Genomic DNA, 21,171 nt, shown 5'->3' on the forward strand with positions numbered 1-21,171 from the left:
TAACAAATCGTGTTTGACTTTTTGATGATATTGGACGAAAAAGACGGAATTCTTTGTTTGGATATATATTAAGGATTTTCTAATGCTTTTTGACAAGCAATTATCATTTGTGTATATTAAGTAAATCGAACATAAATTGTTTATAAACTCAGTGCCCTTTAAGGAGAAATTACTTTGCAAAATGTTTGATTAATCTTAATGTTGAATGTCACTTGACAGTAGGATAAAGAAATGCATAAGAAGTGCTATACCTTTGGTGCGTTTTACTTGTAATACACTCATATTAATAATTTGCTGTGCCATTAATTGATAATCTAAGTTACCTTGCAAGTCTTTCGCTGTGAAGCAGGCATTGTTAAACACACACAATGCTGGACCTTGAACAGGTGTCCACTTCTTATCAAATATATCCTTAGTTCCGAGTTGTCTCTGGTCAAATACAAAATGTATTTCTGTTGCTTTGGCATCATCTGCATTTTGTAGCAGTTCATTTAAGACGGAATGGTCCTTTGGGTATGCATCTATAATACCTTTAAGTCTTACGACAAGTTTCTCCTTTTGTCCAAAAGGTATGGAATCTGAATACCTTGATAGATACAAATGGCGTTTTGACATGATTCCAAGACCTTTGATAATTTGCTGTGTAACCTCTTCATGAACTATGTAAACATCGTCATCTTCGTAGTAAAAATCTGGGTCATCATAACACACATCACACATTGAACGCAAAATACGGTTCTGGTCAGGGATGACTATCACTTTCTTTTTTTCTTCTGGCATTCCATTTGGTCCAGCAGGATGATATGCAGATAAGTTTTTGAGTATATACATTATACCCTGAGTCTCCTCTGGTGTTATTTGCCCTTCGCCTTTTAATTTAAGATGTTCTTTCAACATTCCAATAAAAGTATTTTCATCAAAGCAATGTGGTATCCCAACATATTCCCATAGACGTGTGTACTGTTTTAAGTTTCTCGGCATCTGATACAAGAAAGGGGAACATGATCCTATCAGATTTAACGCCACTCTTATAGGTTCCACCATATCAGACTCTACTTTGACAATTCTCTTTTGTTGAAAGCCTTTCAAACTATTGACAACCATCAGATTTTTTGAATCATACAGTAAATGATTATTTAGTCTTTTGTACAACGCTTCACATGTTTCCTCCAATCCAACAGAAGAATGCAAGTTTGAATTTGCAAGAACATTGATCTGTTCAACAACGTTTTCAATGAGAACAGTTTTAATTCCAATGCTCTCCATGACAACTTGCTCAACATCACCTACAGGTTGATCTAACACATACCCAACTGATCCAATAACAAACTTGTCGTCAGATGAAAATAACTGAGAAGGTGGAAAGAGATATTCTTCTGGTTCTAAATCATCTGCTTTCCAAGGAAGTGGCCATCCATCAAGATTTTTCAAAACTGGTAAAAAGGGGATGTTTTTCAGATTATCTGTTGCATCAGAATGTAAGTGCATGTTCGTATTTAAATATTTCACAATTGCGGTTGATCGAGCCAAGGCAGTTTCCTTACATAAAGTTACAACTGTTCTAGCCCTCTCCTTCAATAAAGGTGATGGAATTTTATCTTCCATCATTCCCATATTGATAAGTATCGAAGTGTAGCATTCTACTGAGGCATCAGGAAACACTTCATCCTCTACAGTAAACATAGCACTGACTGGTCCCTTTTCCAAAACTAATTCACAAGGCTTTCTGAGCCTATTTGACATTCGCACCGGAATACACTCATATCTTTTTACAAGATCGTGCATTTCTTTATCCTCTATTGCTCCAATTACTAATCTGTCACGTTCTTTTCTTCTGTGTAATTGCTGCCAATAATCTTTTTTCAAGTTAGGAAAGAAATATTTGTTATAGAAGTCAGTCTTGGAAATGATTCTGCTTTTCAGTTTGTTTATATCTACACCAGGAATTTCACCAAAGTTTATATAAATGTCCAAAGGCATATCTATGATAATACAGCTGTCCTGATAGAATTCCAACAAGCAATCAAATGCTATTTGGCCATTTTCTCGCGAATGTCTGAATTCTGGGTCTAGGATAACTGCCTGACTAAGGGAACATTTAACTCCTGAGCCAGTTCCAGTTTTTCTTCTGTAAAACACAATATCATCTTTCATTATAATACTTCTGTAAAATGACTGGGCCAGTAAAACCATGTCCGGATTCATCATTGGAGTAATTCTTGGCCAAACTTTCCAATAATCAGTTTCAACGATTGGGTCATTTGATCTGCATGCTACTGAAGCTAATAAATTAATGTAGGCACTTTGTATAACATCATCTAACATTGCATCGTTCCAGTAACTAGTATCGTTGGTTTTGTCATCTTGGTTGTATCTAGTAATACTCTTTCTGTCTTGTTCTACCATAAAACATCCGTTGAGGTGTACTGGTACCTGTGCTTCTACTGGCAAGGGCAAAAAGCAGAACATTCTACTCTTAGAATAGAATCCTTTTGGGAGATCGTTCATATCCATAAAAGATATCAATTTGCCTCCATCCCGTCTTATTGGTACAGCAACACTTCCCACTGGAATAGCACCCTGTTGTTTTAATTTGTCGGCAAGCTCAAACGTTTTATTTCCTGTGCCCCATGAAATTATCCATGAAGTAATGTCTCTTGAAGTATGAAATTCCTTGGAAATTTCTTGTGCCTCACTGGAAACCTCAATGCCAATGTCTATTATTTGTATTGGAAATTTTATTTCACTTGGTTGTTCAACTTTCATTGCAGATGAAACTTTCTTCAGAATGTTGAATTCATTTTCCTCGTGTGATTTTCCTGTGTTTTCTTTCCATGCCCGGAACATCAATTTCTTCTCTTTATTCGGATTTTGGCTTTTTGAGTTCAGATGGTAAACACATATTTCTTTGACATTCTGAGTAAACAAAAGTAAATTTGCTACTGATTCTAAAAACTTTTGCAAGAGCTCCACAACTTCTCTCTTTGTATACTGCAGATCTTTTATCTCACTTTCTGATGCCTGTTTCTGTGTTCTCAAAGGTAAACGAAACAAAGTCTTGTTATAGTCATCTTTGTTGTTTGGCTCCAGGTTGCATCCAAAAATATCATTGTATGGCTTGAACTGGTTAGGCAAGTTTTTTCTATAACTTTTAGTTAGTGGTACTCTCAAACCAGGATTTGTTCCAATGGCAGCTTCACCAAGGTGATGTAAATGAGGGTCCAAAATTACTAATGTGTTCTTGCTCACAAAGCTTGGAACATCAGTAATATTGTATACTGAACAAAACCCAAGTCCAAATTTGCCAATCTTTTCTGTATCCAAAATTTTTGTTTTCCCACCAAGTTCTATGATATTTTTGAAGTCCTTTTCTTCAAATATAGCATCATTATACACCCATAATGCAGGTCCTTGACATTCAGCCATTCCTTGATCAAAAAGTCCATTTCTCCATTCTAGGTTCTCTCTTTCGTCATAAAGGAAGCATACTTTGGTGGCACCCGCATCATCAGCATTTTGTACAAGCTCCTTAGGAACTGCAAGACCATCAGTATAACTATCTAGTAGACCAGAAATTCTTGTTGTTAATTTCTCCTCCTGTCCCCATGCCAACACTCCTGTATTCTGAGTGTAAATAAATCGCTTGGTGACAGAAGCTACACCAAGGTATGATGCTAATTCATTGATAGATGGATGAACATATATGATTTTTTCCTCATCGTCATCATCATCGTCATCATTGTCATCCTCTAGAAATAATGCCGTTGAAAATGGACTTTTCCCAGATGTATAAGTACAATTTTCTACTTTTTCAAATACAATACAAACTTCCCTAGTTGAATGAATTGGGACCAGTAACTCTGTCAATTCTGACTTGTCTATCTCCATGGCGACAATTGATTTCAATATGTTATATGTTAATGTTTGGTCTTTTTCAAGTTCATTTCCCTCTCCTTCTGTCTTTTCTTCTAACAAATACTTCTCAGAAATTTGCTGTAGAAGTGACTCCAATACCTCAAAATCTACCTCTCTTTTTATTCCAAGTTCAAGAAATAGTTCACTAAAATCTGCAACATCTTTAGCTAGTTCAAAGATGTATGGTTCTAGAATGTAGTTTATGTGTTTATTTGCAATCTTGTGAACAACAATATTTGCAGACTTGAAACCTTGACAGCTGGTTGGAATACATTTCATTTGATTTAGCTTTCTGGTGGTTTCATCATTTAAACTACCTGCTTCCCATAGTTTAAAGAGGTAACCGATGATATGCTTGGTTATATGTAGATATTCAGAGTTCTGTCTGGTCTCATATGAGTTTATAACATTTCTGTAGTGTTCAATAACATCATTTTCCTCTGGTTGTTCACACCACTTATAACAAGCAGTAATCTGTTTTGAGAAAAAATCTAAGCGTACCAATGGACTAACTGTTCCAACTAAGTTTTTGAATTGCATGCTTTTAACTTCATCAGGTGAACAGAAGGTTTTACTGCCATACCATCTAAGTCCTTCAGGATAGTCGTCAGGCTTTTCATAATCAATAGGAATCCATTTTATAAGCTTTATTCTTTGCAATGTATTGTTACTTGATGTCTTTTCTTCATACCTCTTCAGATATGAAATTAAACTTTCAGCTTTGATGTACTTTTTCTCATCCATACCATTTGCAAGTATTTGTATACTGGTTGCCACCTGGACTAAATCTTCTGAAGAAATGTCATCTTCAGTTTTTAGTCCCATGTTTTGCAAAAACAATTGATTCAGTCCATTTTCTTGTATAAAGTTTTCATTTGGAAACAAGCCTTCCTGATCATAAAATAAGTTCTTAAGAAAGCTTGATGTTGGATCGAACAGGTTATTTACAGAGTGTAGAGTTCCATCTCCTGACGGCATGAATTTTAAAGACTTTGCTTTCTCAAGGACACTGTTCAAAACCTTTGGTGGTCTATCCTGTAGGTATATCATCAATCCTGTGTAATCTTCAACAGAATACTTAATACTGTTTTCTAACATTAAATCAAGTGTTTGGTCAACACATTCAATTTCTTCTACACCAGTCGCTCCAAGAAGATTAGCCAATTCTGCATGTTCATTTTCCAAGTATTTTCTGGGATAACTCATACCTTCAGGATACATAAAGTCTTTCAGTAAGTATGTGTTGTCCTCTAAAGATACCATCTGAGCGACTGATACATTGTCATGTTCACAGAATAAATCTAATTTCTGTAATAATTGGTATGCTTCTCTTGGAATATCTGAACAATGATTTGCAAGGAACTGTACCAATTCTCTCTTTTCATGGTCAGAACATTGATCGTTTATCTCAATGGCAATTTGCTGATATCTGCTTGATAAGGCAGCCATTTTGAAACAATTCAATATATTATCTATAATTGGGAGTTGAATATATTTTCCTATAACATCTGTATGTGGAAATTTAATCATTTGGTTTGGATGGAAAACTTCTACTTTAGTTAGTATAACCACCTTCTCCAAGGCTGCTGACAATGGTTCATGATTGTCAAGTTTAGATAGCATATACCTTCCTCTCAAATTAACATATTCTAACACTAGCCTCTCATCAGTTGCAATATTGTTGATGTCTTCTATCTCATCTGGACCAACAACTATTACAGGTATGCTTTCAAACGTTGAGAGATCATCATATTCTCGTTTAGATATTTCTTTCCATACTTTCTGAATCCAATTGATTCCAAGATTTGCTTGTGATGATTGAACAAAGCGGCCATTCTTATTTCTAGTAAAATTGATGTCAAAAACTTTCTGAATAACATCAGGCAAGCATTCATCTGTTATACATCTCAGTTGAAACAACTCTGAAAAGAAACAATTAACAGTCATAAGGAAATTTAAAAACTGTAACTCTAAGTGAACTCATTAAAGGGTATCCTCAGCCAAGCTATATACTATTAGTATATTAAATTACCAAAATTGTGTTATCTCTCTTTTAACACATTGAACTTGGATTATAAACCTTTGATCACATGATCAGGTAGTGTTTTGCAGTAACCACAGTTTTTGTAAGAGTTGTGTTTTCAAGGAACATGGACAGGGTAGACCATGTTTTTGAGTGCACTAATCTCCCCAACCTTAAACAGGATGTAACAACACAACACGCAAGAGGGTGTCAGATTGACAACAAACTCGATTGTCCTGCATGAAAATGATATTTGAAAATTTGGACCCTTGAAGAGCATGAAGAAGTGTTCGAAAGAAAAGGCCAAATTCAATTTAAGCATCACTGTTCTCTACTTGGTGGTCTACAACTCAACAACTATAAAAGCTAAAATTGTGAAAATCGAAATTGATTTAATTAAGTCACAGAAACAACATATCTAAATTTGTAAAAGCGTTTTCGAGGTTTTGCTCGGACACTATTTGGTTTTCTTTTATTTGATGAAAAGGTACTAGGATAAGTCATTGCTCTATATAGGAAATCAAATAAAGTTTCAGGATTCAGTTCAGGAACAGTGTTCAAGTAGTGTGTCATGTAATCTATATGCTCTTATGTTAGCGTGTTCAATTTTACAGAACATACTACTGCACTCGTTTTCTAATAATCAGAATGAGTTAGATAACTTCTTATGCAGATTTATTTTTTATTTTATTTTCATTATTTAAATGACCTTAACGTTCAGAGATTATTTTCTTGATAAATCCATCATTTGATATAGTGATAAGTCATGTACTACACGATGTTACGTTGCAAATACCAATAAGATGTATGGATCATTATCTTAACTGCTTAGCTTTGTGGCTTGAATATGTTCAGGCTCATAGTCCTAAAGCTATATTACTAATAGGTAGAAAATAGTTTTGATTAAGATTACCCTTTTCTGCCATCTTGGATAAACAAGTCCATAAATATTCTGTCACTGAACCTTTAGATATAACTTGATCGTCTAAGCCAGGAAACAAACTAGCTGTCTCATCACAGATCACATATACATCAGTTCCTGTACTAAAGGGAACAAACTCTTGATTGTTCAACGGTAACAATTCTAAATTGTTCAAATCTGCATAATTACAGTCTTCCAGAACAAAGGTCAAAAGCCTTAATTTTTCTTCTCTTGGATATGTCTTCCAGCACTCAAAACTTTTCAGTTTCTCCCTTACTATTTGTGGTGTAACTGACTGTGGTTCATGACCTGTATATTTCAGCATGGTGATCATATGATCTGGTAACTCCACTAAATTCTCATCACAGTCTAATAGTAGTTTCTTCACAGTTGTCTTAGTCTCCTGGTTTATATTTTTTACAGGGTCAAATACACCGAACAATGCTTCAGAAAACTTTATCCATTTTCCTTCATTCTGTCTGGTAAAGAAAGTTTCATTATGCAATACCTTCTCAAGTAATTCTTCTAAGACCAATTTCCAGCTAGACTCAACAGCATCTGGATTTGGAATTGCATCATACACCTGATCAACCATGTCTTGAGAGTTATTTCCTTTGATGCACCTTGTCTTCATCATCTCAATGAGGGTGTAGTAGGTATCTGCTAGTAACTCCCCAATCATACCAGAATTCCACATCAACGATTGGTCAGTTTGTTTTGACTCGCTATTGGCAGCAGCCTCCTTAATGTGTCGTCTGTTGTGTTCAAGGTCAAAGAAGCCATTAACATGCACAGGGAGGCCAGACATACTCTTTTCTGTTACAGGCAGTGGTAAGAAACAAAATATATGTCCTGGTGGCTTCTCTCCCATACTGGACTTCATACAATAAGCTACTCCTGTATATGGACTATAATGAAGACTTGAATCACTAACTAAATGGTTCATCTGCTCGGACAAGTAGTCTGCACCAGTTAACATATTAACTACAGCATAGTGTTCTTCTGTGGTATTAGTCTTGATAACAGCTTGTTCTTCTGTGGTATAAGTCTTGATAACAGCTTGTTCTTCTGTGGTATTAGTCTTGATAACAGCTTGTTCTTCTGTGGTATTAGTCTTGATAACAGCTTCATACTGTGACATTATAGATTTCCTTGGTAACTCATTCTTGAGATTGTTCAAATCATCTTTGAAAATTCTCCTTGCCTTACTAAATTCTTTTTTATTAGTTCCTGTCATCGCAAGTTGAAAGTAGGGACAATCATTATGTTCATTATAAATTTCAATTTTCTCCAAACTTTTCAGGAACAGCAGGTTATACGTTGACTTTTTCATAAAGGATTTAAACAGATTATGTGCTTTTTCTACTGAATAAATAGTTGGTGACAGTTTAGATTCTTTTTGACGAAGTGGGAACCAGAATATTGTTCCTTCATAAGTGCCTTCTCTCAGAACATCTGTATCAAAGCCAAACTTATTCATCAAACAGGCAAGTGTTGTTTCTGGTTGATGTTTTCTTCCTATAGCTTTCAGTTTGAACTCTCTACATTCCTCTTCTTTTTCTACTGATCTTAACGGATCTATGACCAACAGTTTGCTGCCACTTATTATAACAGGACTGTCTACAAAATAAATAAAGGGGAAAAGTTACTAACTTATTACTCGTATCATGCTATTTAATCATTTATCACAAATGTGGACAAACTACCCTGTTTTCTGCATTCCTGATTATGAATAAATGAAGCAAGCATTATGTATTGGAAAGGCCAAATAGCACATCAAATAAATAATGGGTCACTCAAACCTTTTAAATGTCCACAAAATGTAACTTTAAAGGAATTTTATTCAAAATAATTAATCCATGTTTTTTTCTTCAATATTACAGTATATAAATGACAAATGTTTATGCTTGATAATGAGGTCAATGTCAGACGAAATCTTTAAGAGACATGAACACCCTATTTTCATTTTACTAGTATATTCAAATCATAGTTTACCAATTTCTTATTTTATCTGACACAAGAAGCTAACCTATCCCTGTATCGCTCACATAGTAAAAAAGTTTCAGTCTGCTACTGTGAATCTTTAATTGTACATACTTGTTTGGTTTTTTTTGCTGATAATTTCTTACGTAAAAGTTGACACTATTTTCAGATCCTTGGTTGGAAGGCAGGACTAGGACCGCTGAAGACATTTTTATACTTTTAATGCCCAAGTGATGATTTTGGTTCCATTAGGCCAAGAAGTTTCAGGGAGAAAAGATTTTTGTAAAAGTTAACAGACATCAGATGGTATTTTATGAAAAAAGCTTACTTGATCCGACAGGCTCTCTAAACACTGGCAATTAGGAGAAAAAAGTCACATCTAAGGGGGAATTACTTTAAAATAATTGGACAACTCTGTCACATGAAATGCATATGTTGTGAGGTTCTATATGAGTGAGCATATTCATTCCATACTAAACCACCAAGTGTATATCATATTCAAGAAATCACAGACGTCTGAGATCAACGGAATTATGCTGTGATTATTAATTTCATTTTTGTTTTTCAATCAGTACATTTACTATTTTAACTTATTTTAAGCTCTAAGTTTGCTTAATAAACCTTTTATTTTCAAATTTAAATCACCAAAGCTAGTTATTCAAACAATTATTAGGACCAAACACATAATAATAATACATAACTGGCATTGTATTTAATACATGTTTATGAACAAACAGTACAATTTGTTTTTTTAGATGATACTAAACACCAGCTCTTTGGGTAAGGACAATTATACCTATGCATTCTTAAGTAGTTGGCAAACTTGCTGCGATGGCATAGGGAGCAAAAACATCTCCGAATAATTAGTAAAACTGTCATTCAAGGACAATAAGGATAATGAGTTTAATTATTGACATTTTTTTTATAAAGTTGATTTATTTGAAGTACTAATCAGGATCATTCCTGCTGTTTTATTCATTCTATATTTAATAAATGTCAAAACCATCATTTTAAATTATAGTCGACCTGTATTTAATGGTCAATGGCATAGTGTTTATTATGACTCCATTGAGAACACCAAAGTTATAAGGTATGTAAGAGGCTTAACTTTTGCATGATATATTAAAATCAAAGCTGACCTGTTTTTTTATGGTGACCTGTGAAAAAATTCAAAAGATTTTGTCATGCGGTATTTAGATATCCAACATTAAACTGACAAACAGATAAAGGATGAACAGGCAATATTTGCATTCCTCTAAGAGGCATGGGTGTACATACCTGTCATATGAAATACTGATTTGAATCCAAGACCAAATCGACCAACTTTCAAAGTTTCTTTCTCTTTCACACTGTTATAAATGCTGATGATTCCCTTCCAGTCATCATCTGAGAACATGGCATCATTGTACACACATATACCCGGAGTCTACAAACAAAAGGTTCACAACAATTACAGTTCTGCGAATATATATACCAAGAGTCTACAAACAAAAGGTTCACATTGTACACAAAGGAGTCTACAAACAAATTACAGCTATCCACTATGTCTTCAGTATTGTTTCCACAAATGAAAATAAATCTGTATAACTTTTGAAACAAATAAAGGTACTAACCACTATAATAATAAATAAGTGAGTCTTATTTATAGTGTCGGAAGAGAAAACAAAGACATAACATGAGCTTTTAATCAACATATTCAGAAAACGGGTGTTCTCGTTGTGTTAAAACCCAATTGGTGGCCTCATGCTGTTTCCTGCTGTTTTGTCGGGTTGTTGTCTCGTTGACACATTCTCCATTTCCATTCTCAATTTTATGTCAACTTTAAGCTGCATGTCCCATGGACACAATACAAATCATTTTTAATACAATACTAACATAGAACTAGACGCTGTAAAGAGCCTGTGTCTATGTTAGAGGAAAAACATTGGATGTGGGGTATCCGTCCTTGATATGTGCATATTCTAAGGTTTATAGTGGAAAATTTTACTACATTTATTTCCCGTGCCTGAAAGAGATGTGAAGATTTGTTTACCTGAAAAAATTCATATTACACAAGGGAATCGCCGGAGTGACTTTTCGAGAGTGAACAAATCTTCATATCCCCATAAGCCACGGGAAATGAATGTTTTATTCCACTGCCCATACAATTTTTGTTTACCTTTCTTTTACTCTCGCTATTTGAAAATAAACATTCATAATGTTATGTACATTAACTGTGCGTAGCGTCGCCACAAGGAAGTTCCAGACGATAAGGGGGTGGGGTATGAAGTTTTGTTCGACTTCACATGGGATAGTCTCAAACAATCAAATGTTGATTTCGCAATAAATTTTATCGCTATTTTATGAAATTATGATCTTGCTGACTTATAATTTCCTTTCTCAGCGAAGTCGAGTGATATGAAAATTATCCCTGGAAACTAAGGGGCTGGCACGTGATGTTGCTAATGAAATTGACATGAAGTGACAACGTCGTTATAGGTAAATGAACGATAAACAGATTATCATTGGTCATCTCACCTCGATTGCTTTTCTCACTTTCGTCATACCGGCTCAAGCAAGAAAATCAATCTCGTTGAGATGGTCAACGATAATCTATAATTACATACAGTGGAATGATAGCTAATATTTTGAGATTTTTCAATGAATGGTCAGCAGATGTAAAATTATTGGGAAAAACTTATATTATACCTATTTGGGTGAAGAATGTTTAAAAAAAATTATTTTTTATTTTTACAGATATGTTTATTTACTCTAAAATACTGTTTAATTTTAGAATTTCCTCCGGGATCTCTAGTTCTGCTGTCGTACATGATTTTCATACAATTAGCCCCAGCATCCTCTGCATTCTGAACCATTTCCTGTAAATAAAATAAATCAAAGAGCTTTTGAGCACTGCAGGGTAAAGATTGCTTCCATTTTTCAATGTAAACTTTAAATTAAACATAGAATTTTTGCACCAGTCAAATTCGGGAACATCTGGCTTGTGTGAGTCTTGTGTGTGTCTTTTTTTTTTTTAAATTTGGTGAATTTATATGTGTGCATTGGGTCCATTTTCGATGAAATACCATACAATATAGTATAGGGGCAAACAGAAGCCAACCTCTATGTGTGGGATTTTCTCTCTAACTGTGATAAAGACCCATTGGCTGTTCTACTCATTGTTAGTTTGTGAGTAAGATGGTTATTCTATCAATCATCGATTCATTTTGTAATCTATAATATCTGAGTATAATATATTACTTATATATTGAATAAAATTGCCTAGATCAAAGATTGAGAAGAGTGTTGTTCTAACTATCAGATGTAGTGATAAACCCTAGAAGATATGTTTTCTCAAAAATTTAATTTTACACTAAATTCATCTTCTCCAAAGTATCAACTATGATGCAATCCACTTAAAAAAAGATCCTTCTTGTTATTTTACTCAAAGACATATGCATGCATGCAGACCAAACAAACAGGAAAGCGATTTACTGATTAACATATTACAATGATTAAAGTTCTACAAATTTTAGCTTAAACCACTTAGTACTAAGGCTTTTCTACCTCAGGAATAGATTACCTTAGCTGTATTTGGCAAAACCTTTAGGAATTTTCGGTCCTCAACGCTCTTCATCTTCGTACTTTATTTGGCCTTTTTAACATATTTTTTTCTAGCGTCACTGATGAGACTTATGTAGACGAAACACGCGTCTGGCGTAAATAGGAAATTTCAATCCTGTTATCTATGATGTCTTTTTTTAGTTTATTTAGTAGTTTGATATCATAGAAACATATTGTAGAAATTATTACACATAGAAAGCCCATCAAATAACTACTTAACTAGATTTTTTTAAAAAGGCACAAAGTATACGTTCACAGTTCTCTCCTTGCAATATCTAAATTGAATATTAACTTTATAAATTGATTAATTCCATTGAATAGAAAATAATCCATGTACAAACTGCCTTCATATATATAAGTCTTACACGTAATATTCCGTCATCGTCTGGATATTCCCCTAGAATAGTCTGCAATTGTCGAAGTAAAGTAGGTCGATTCATTTCATAGGTTGTCTCACCATCTGAATCTTCATGGTCTGTAAATGAAATATGAAAAAGAAGGAGATATAAATAGTGCCTTTGGAAGCCCACTGAAATTGAAAAAAAAAATATATATTCCATATTTCAAATTTTTTACATGTATATAAAACCTCATTTGGGATCACTGTCTGGAGATTTATGTAAAAATTGACACATTTGACAAAAAATCGTAAGGGTTTTGTGGAACCCATGGTGTCTCGCATACTTTTGCTGTTAGTCGCAGACTCAACAAAAATGGGGCAAAAAGTATTAAACATTTTCGTCTATAGATACTATTTTTCGATATATATAAGCTTCTATCCAAGTTCGGTAAAATTCCAGTAAGGTTTATCGATAGTTAATTAGATGGCGTCTAGAATAAAATAAACACGAAACGAAGCTACATATTATTGATGCCATGCCTTGTTAATTTGTTCACACGTTCATTTAACTCGAATGCGAATCGAATTCGCTAATCGCGTTCACACGCTCCTATTTTTTTTAATCGAATGGAACTCGAATAAGTTTAATTCGCATTATCCAATTCGCATTAGAAATGCGTTGTCGTCAATACGAATTAGTGAATTCGATTTACTTCGAATTAAAATGTGGTGTGGACACGTTCTAAATTGTAATTCGAATTAAATTATCATTCGTTTTAGAGTTGACGTTGGGACGTAAAACGTTCGAATGTCGAATTAAATTTTTTTGAATTAGATAATGCAAATTGAATTTGAATTACGTGTGAACGCATCAATAGACTTTTTTAAAATTTGAATAAATGTTTTACTTAGTTATAAATCTAGTATGAGAATTTGTGTCAAATCTTTAAACATGAATTTGACACCTAGTACCCCTTTAATGAAGTAATTATAATTGCAAACACTTTAAAACTACAGAATGACTATTTGTGGACGCTTACGACGACGAAATGTAGAATTGCTATGTCTCGCTTTTGCATCAATTTTACAAAATAGAATTAAGACAATATAAATGATGAAAGGCTTACAGTCTTACAAAAGGTATTTTACAAACACTATAAAATACATTGTGTAATAAAATATCATATTGAGTGAAGCCTTAGCTCTTAATTGTGAGGCTATATTGGCTTTAAATTGAGTGTTGCACTTATTTCAAGAAGTTTTAACGCAATTATGGAGACAAAATTCAGAACTATGAATACTGATATATATCAGAACACCTGCTGGAAGTTATTTGGGAGATTTATAATACTTTCTCAGTTTCAAATTTCAAAGGGGGGATCTAAATAAAAAACTTATATTAATGTTATGGTTAGCTTTAGTGTCTTAATATTTGATGATAGATTTTTTTAAACAACACATTTGTATTGCCTAGAAGAGAAAAAAATATAATATGATTTTGTAAATGATAAAGTTTATATCATTGACCTACAAATAATAGGTCCCCTAAAACTGACCTTATCCAAAACTAATACATGTTTACTAAGTTCCAAAGTCATGACTAAGGGGTCTGACAAAATAATATCCATAGAAACTAGATGTGCCAGTGCTGATACAACTGCATACCAAATATCATTGACCTGCTACTACTTATTCACCATAAACTGACCTAATCACAAACTTATTAATACATTGTTAACATCGCCACCACTACCTCCAATTCAAGGAACAGCATGCCTAAATCTTGTTTTTTCATCGGTGCGAGACAAAAATAATTTTGGAATTTATTTTCTGTAGTTTATTGCGATCTGATGAAGTCTTTTTATAACTATTTTCACGGTTTGTTCTTACGTTGTGTTGAATATTACAACATTGACCCAGATAAGGTGAAGGTTGTGTACTCCATTCTTCAAGTGCCTGTCACCCCATCCTGTCAGGAGTCTGTAATTCAATGGTTGTAGTTTGTTACTGTCCAGTGTTCGAGACAACTGACAGAACTGTTGGTTTTATCACAAAACATTAGACATCAAAACATGAGACATCAAAACAATAGACATCAAATCATTAGACATCAAAACATGAGACATCAAAACATTAGACATAAAATCATAAGACATCAAATCATTAGACATCAAATCATTAGACATCAAAACATCAGACATCAAAACATTAGACATCAAATCATTAGACATCAAATCATGAGACATCAAATCACGAGACATCAAAACAATAGACATCAAATCATTAGACATCAAAACATGAGACATCAAAACATTAGACATAAAATCATAAGACATCAAATCATTAGACATCAAATCATTAGACATCAAAACATCAGACATCAAAACATTAGACATCAAAACATTAGACATCAAAGCATTAGACATCAAAACATTAGACATCAAATCATTGAACATCAAAACATGAGACATCAAATCATTAGACATCAAAACATGAGACATCAAATCACGAGACATCAAAACAATAGACATCAAAACATGAGACAACAAAACATTAGACATCAAAACATTAGACATCAAAGCATTACACACCAAAACATTAGACATCAAAACATGAGACATCAAAACATAAGCCATCAAAATATGAGACATCAAAACATTAATCATCAAATCATAAGACATCAAAACATAAGACATCAAAACATGAGACATCAAAATATGAGACATCAAAACATTAGACATCAAAGCATCAGACATCAAAGCATTAGACATTAAAACATGAGACATCAAAACATTAGACATCAAACCATTAGACATCAAAGCATTAGACATCAAAACGTAAGACATCAAAATATGAGACATCAAAACATTAGACATCAAAACATAAGACATCAAAGCATTAGACATCAAAACATTAGACATCAAAACATTAGACATCAAAACATAAGACATCAAAACATTAGACATCAAAACATAAGACATCAAAACATTAGACATCAAAACATGAGACACCAAAACATTAGACATCAAAACACAAGACATCAAAACATTAGACATCAAATCATTAGACATCAAATCATAAGACATCAAAACATGAGACACCAAAACATTAGACATCAAAACACAAGACATCAAATCATTAGACATCAAAACATTAGACATCAAAACATAAGACATCAAAACATTAGACATCAAAACATAAGACATGAAAACATTAATCATCAAAACATTAGACATCAAAACATTAGACATATCAAAACATTAGACATCAAAACATTAGACACCAAAACATTAGACAAAACATTAGACATCAAAACATTAGACAAAACATTAGACATCAAAACATGAGACACCAAAACATTAGACATCAAAACATAAGACATCAAAACATTAGACATCAAAACATGAGACACCAAAACATTAGACATCATAACACAAGACATCAAAACATTAGACATCAAATCATTAGACATCAAATCATAAGACATCAAAACATGAGACATCAAAACATTAGACATCAAAACATGAGACACCAAAACATAAGACATCAAAACATGAGACATCAAACATTAGACATCAAAACATAAGACACCAAAACATTAGACATCAAAGCATTAGACATCAAACCATGAGACATCAAAACATTAGACATCAAAACATTAATCATCAAAACATAAGACATCAAAACATAAGACATCAAAACATAAGACATCAAAACATTAATCATCAAAACATTAGACATCAAAACATTAGACATCAAAGCATTAGACATCAAACCATGAGACATCAAAACACAAGACATCAAAACATTAGACATCAAAACATTAGACATCAAAGCATTAGACATCAAACCATGAGACATCAAAACACAAGACATCAAAACATTAGACATCAAAACATTAGACATCAAAGCATTAGACATCAAACCATGAGACATCAAAACATTAATCATCAATACATAAGACATCAAAACATAAGACATCAAAACATTAATCATCAAAACATTAGACATCAAATCATTTATAGATAGCTCCACCAACTTTGATTCTTACAACTGAGGGTTTTATTCTTTATTTTATGCTATCTGGTATTTAGTGAGCTCCTGATCACAATGTACATGATGTACTAGTATATCAATATTTGATATTTAACAATAAATATAATGTAATTTGATGAGACTGTCATCAAAGTGAAAGGTTTAGCGCTTTAAAACCAGGTTTAATCCACCATTTTCTACATTTGAAAATGCCTGAACCAAGTCAGGAATATGACAGTTCTTGTCCATTCGTGTTTGATGTGTTTTGTGATTTGATTTTGCCATGTGATTATGGACTTTCAGATTGGATTCTCCTCTGAGTTCGTTTTTTTTGTGATTTTCCATTTTTACAAGCCTGATAGAAAAAAAAAGGAACTGCTAAGACGGGGCCATCAAGTTTTTACTTGGACCACCAGATTTGTAATCATGATAGATCTAATCACTCAGGCTTTTGATACAAGACTTCCACTAAATCCATTCGATGTTGAATGTGTACTGATTGATAATTTAGTCTTAGATGCATGATTTTGTTATTAGTTGTTATTGACTTTTGTCTAGCTGTAAGTACTGTGGGTATTGTCCGATCTGTACTTAGTGGCCTTTTGTTGTTAGGATGTACAAGTACCCATCCATGTCCACTCTGTGTTTTTGTTAGATGTAATTCTATTTGTATCCATCTGATGAGTTAATCCAGGTCAGGGGATTGTTTGGATCCCGCTGGCATGATAAACCCGCCACATTCTGTATGTATGTGCCTGTCTCAAGTCAGGAGTCTGTAATTCAGTGGTTGTCATGTGTTGGCTTGCTGTGTTACACATTTGTTTATTGTTCATTATTATATTTTTTCACATAAATTAGGCCATTAGTTTTTTTTTTAATTGTTTTACCTTTTTCATGTTTGGACCTTTTATAGCTGACTATGTGAAATGGGTTTCTTTCCATTGGTGTAGCTCGTACGATGACCTGTAGTAATCACAGGCACTTGTCTCAGAATTTTTTCCCCTATATACCTTAATATAACATGTTATATTAAGGTATATAGGAAAAAAAATTTCTGAGACTGTGGTAGTAACTTCTGTTAACTTCTGTGTGATTTGGTTTCTTGTGAAGAGTTGTCTAATTGGCAATCATACCGCATCTTTTTTATGATTACAATATGTCCAAAACTCTGCCGCTGTCAATCATATTTTATTTATCTGTATTAATCTGTTGTTTTTCAATGTAGCCTAATTTTTATAAAGTCTGGCCCTTTTTATTAGCAGCTTGCAGTATGTATTTTGCTCATTGTCAGAGGCTGCAGGATGACAAATTAGTTGCTTACGTCTGCATTGTTTGGTCTCTGGGGAATAGTTGAAGTCAGTTTGTATATATACCACATCTTACTTTTAAAAGTTTAATCATACGTTTTACTGATATATTTAAATATTTGTTTACCGGAACCTTTGGAAGGATCCTCCTTATTGGGGTGTGCCATTGTAGGTGGTTCTTTCTCCTCCCTTTCCAAAGATGTTTTGTTGTCCCTGTCTGTCACCTCCTTCAACTCATTAACAAAACTGTCATGTAACCGTCGTTTCTTGGGTACATTAACAGACGACTTTTTAGTCTTCGTTCTTTTGTTAGGCCTACCATTCATTAATTGTCACTGGTTCTCAATTTCTGCAATTCAATTTTGTGAAGAATTTATATGGATGTATAAATCTCTTTATGCAGATATCTATAAAAACTTGAATGATATTGATCCGTAAAGATATTACCCTTGTCTTACACTTTTATTTTTAATTTTTGGTCGGGTTGTTGTCTGTTGGACACATTCCCTATTTCCATTCTTATTTTTTTTATAGAAATAACTTGTATTTACTATCTACTATCAACTCCAAGTTTATTATCCTCACTGTGACAATGGTCACTGGCACTCTTAATATATTATAGCAGTAACCGCTGTGGATAGTATACTTGGAATTGATAGTAAATAGCAAATACAAGGTATTTCTAATGTATGTTTGTTCTTATAATTCAGAAAAACTCGAAAATAGTTGTAAATAGAAGAAACGAAAAAATAACGAATTTTTGAGAGAGAAAAAAGGGGGAGGGCAAAACAAATATCCTGTCCCCAGTACCTATGATCGTGTAAAAAGTGAACCCATTGTCCGACAAACTCATATCAAAATCCTACAGTGTGAATAAAGTTATACGGCCCCCACATTACACTTTAATAATCTGTGAAAAAATAATGTCAGCATAATAATAAAATTGAGAATGGAAACGGCAATGGGGTATGTGTCAAATAAACAACAACTGCAGAACAAGCCCAAGGGCACCCAATGGCGGGCTTCATACGGCCCTTTAATAGCTTGGATTTCATACAGAATATATTGAACAATACGTGCATGACTAGACATAATCTTGTACAATGCCAAACTGAGTTTATGTATATATATAAGAAGATGTGGTATGATCCAAGTCATCATGTATATATATGGATAAACCTCGAGGGATAAACAGTTTGACTATATGGATAAACGACTCCAATGTGCCCCCAATAAATAAAAACAGGAACTTATACTGTTCCCAGATAGAAACCAGTGCATGTGCTCTCACCTGTCGACATGTTAACTGCAGAATTATACGAGGAATTATATACTATGCGTGTGTGCCAAACTCAGCACGCACATTGCCAAGTTTAAAATTTTTGAATAACCTCTATTCACCAAAACACAACTTTGTCAATTGTCATCAGAAGTGGGTATTTACATGCTTTAGAAAAATTATTTCCAAAATATTGAAAGTGAAAGTGAAAGTAATTTCTATTGAATTATTTTTAAAGATTGGATGTGGGATTTTTCAATGTCTTCTGCTTTTTAATTTTTTTAATTTTACATTTTATTTCATTATGTTCAAAATATTTTATTGATTTATCAAAGGAAAGATGACAGCAGGGCCTCTGTTAACATTTTGTAAATCAATGTTCTAAAATTAAAATGTATGTCCTGTCGATTAATTTATTAGCATATTTTATGATAGAATCAACGTTTCTTTGTAGGTTTTTTTCCAGCAATGTGCATTACACTATCAATATTAGTATACTAATAGATAAATAATATTTAAGTTCATATTATAAACAGATAAAAAAAAAACATGTATGTGACAAACTGAAAAAAAAACATACACTCATATATTATATGTATATTGTTTAAAAATATACATTTAATATATGAGTGTATGGTTTTTTTTTTAAATATATATATAAAAAAAAAAGTAAAATCACAAAAATACTGAAATCAGTGGAAAGTTTTAAAACGGAAAGTCCCTAATCAAGGCATAATCAAATGACAAAACTCATCAAACGAATGGACAATAATTGTCATATTCCTGACCGGGTACAGGCATTTTCAAATGTAGAAAATGATGGATTGAACTGGTTTTATAGCGCTAAACCTCTCAGTTGTATTACAGTCGAATCAAATTCCATTATATTGACAACGATGCATGAACAAAATGTCACAAATAGGGGTACAACAACAACACGAATCCCACCAAAAACTGGGGTTGATTCCAGGAAGCTTAAGGGCAAGCAAATCCTGCATTAGATGTGGCATCCGTCGTATTGCTCATGTTATTACATAGCCGGTATTAAAATAGTCTTATTCAGTAGGTCACATTCGTGAACGTGGACGGGATTGTTGTTACAATATAAGGAAAGTATCCGATATCATCTGTATAATGGATATTCCATAACGGTCAACCAAATCGTCATGTCGTCCGTAAAATCCGTAAGTGATTATTGTAACCTCGAGCTCACTATTGAAACTCTTGGTTCCAAAATGAAGCAAAGGTCACAACTGCAAAGCTAAAATCATCCCTTTTATTCTAAAGTTTTGTTTTCAACCGACCCTCATAGTAAAATTTTAGATATAAGGCCCAACCAAATGGCAAAATCAAAAGCTCAAACACAGCATATGAATATATAACAACTGTCATATTCCTATTCCTGACATGGTACAGGCATTTTTGATGTAGAAAATGGTGGATTGAACCTGGTTTTATAGCGCTAAACCTTTCACTTGTATTACAGTCGCATCAAATTCCATTATATTTTTAACGATGCGTGTAATATACTGAAAAAGTATAGGATTTGTTTTCAGGGTTTATGGCTTCCTCCTTTTTGAAATTACCAGCAGTTCGATTTTTTTGTTCAATCTTTTTTATATTAAGTTAATGATAATTACCTCTCTAAATACATGGAGAACATTTTCCCACCACAATATTATGGTTGTCAACAGATGTTGCTATCACATGCATGACATGTTTTTTAATGCTTTCCAAAAATTTAAAAGTGAAAGTGAAAGGTAT

At 33.3% G+C, this 21,171-nt stretch overlaps 1 protein-coding gene across 1 annotated transcript in view; it reads right to left on the reverse strand.

The window, feature by feature from the left end:
- Positions 1-21,171, reverse strand: part of LOC143073714 (sacsin-like) — a 30,278-nt gene extending 9,107 nt beyond the window's left edge. The window contains exons 1-7 of the mRNA XM_076249476.1: positions 21,048-21,171; positions 18,256-18,477; positions 12,812-12,921; positions 11,594-11,701; positions 10,122-10,269; positions 6,852-8,480; positions 324-5,837 (exon numbers count right to left, since the gene is read on the reverse strand). Coding sequence (XP_076105591.1) covers positions 324-5,837; positions 6,852-8,480; positions 10,122-10,269; positions 11,594-11,701; positions 12,812-12,921; positions 18,256-18,454 — 7,708 coding nt within the window. The 5' untranslated portion in view covers positions 18,455-18,477; positions 21,048-21,171. The remainder of the gene's footprint in view (positions 1-323; positions 5,838-6,851; positions 8,481-10,121; positions 10,270-11,593; positions 11,702-12,811; positions 12,922-18,255; positions 18,478-21,047) is intronic.

Source organism: Mytilus galloprovincialis, chromosome 4, assembly GCF_965363235.1.
Source record: "Mytilus galloprovincialis chromosome 4, xbMytGall1.hap1.1, whole genome shotgun sequence".
Classification (NCBI taxonomy): domain Eukaryota; kingdom Metazoa; phylum Mollusca; class Bivalvia; order Mytilida; family Mytilidae; genus Mytilus; species Mytilus galloprovincialis.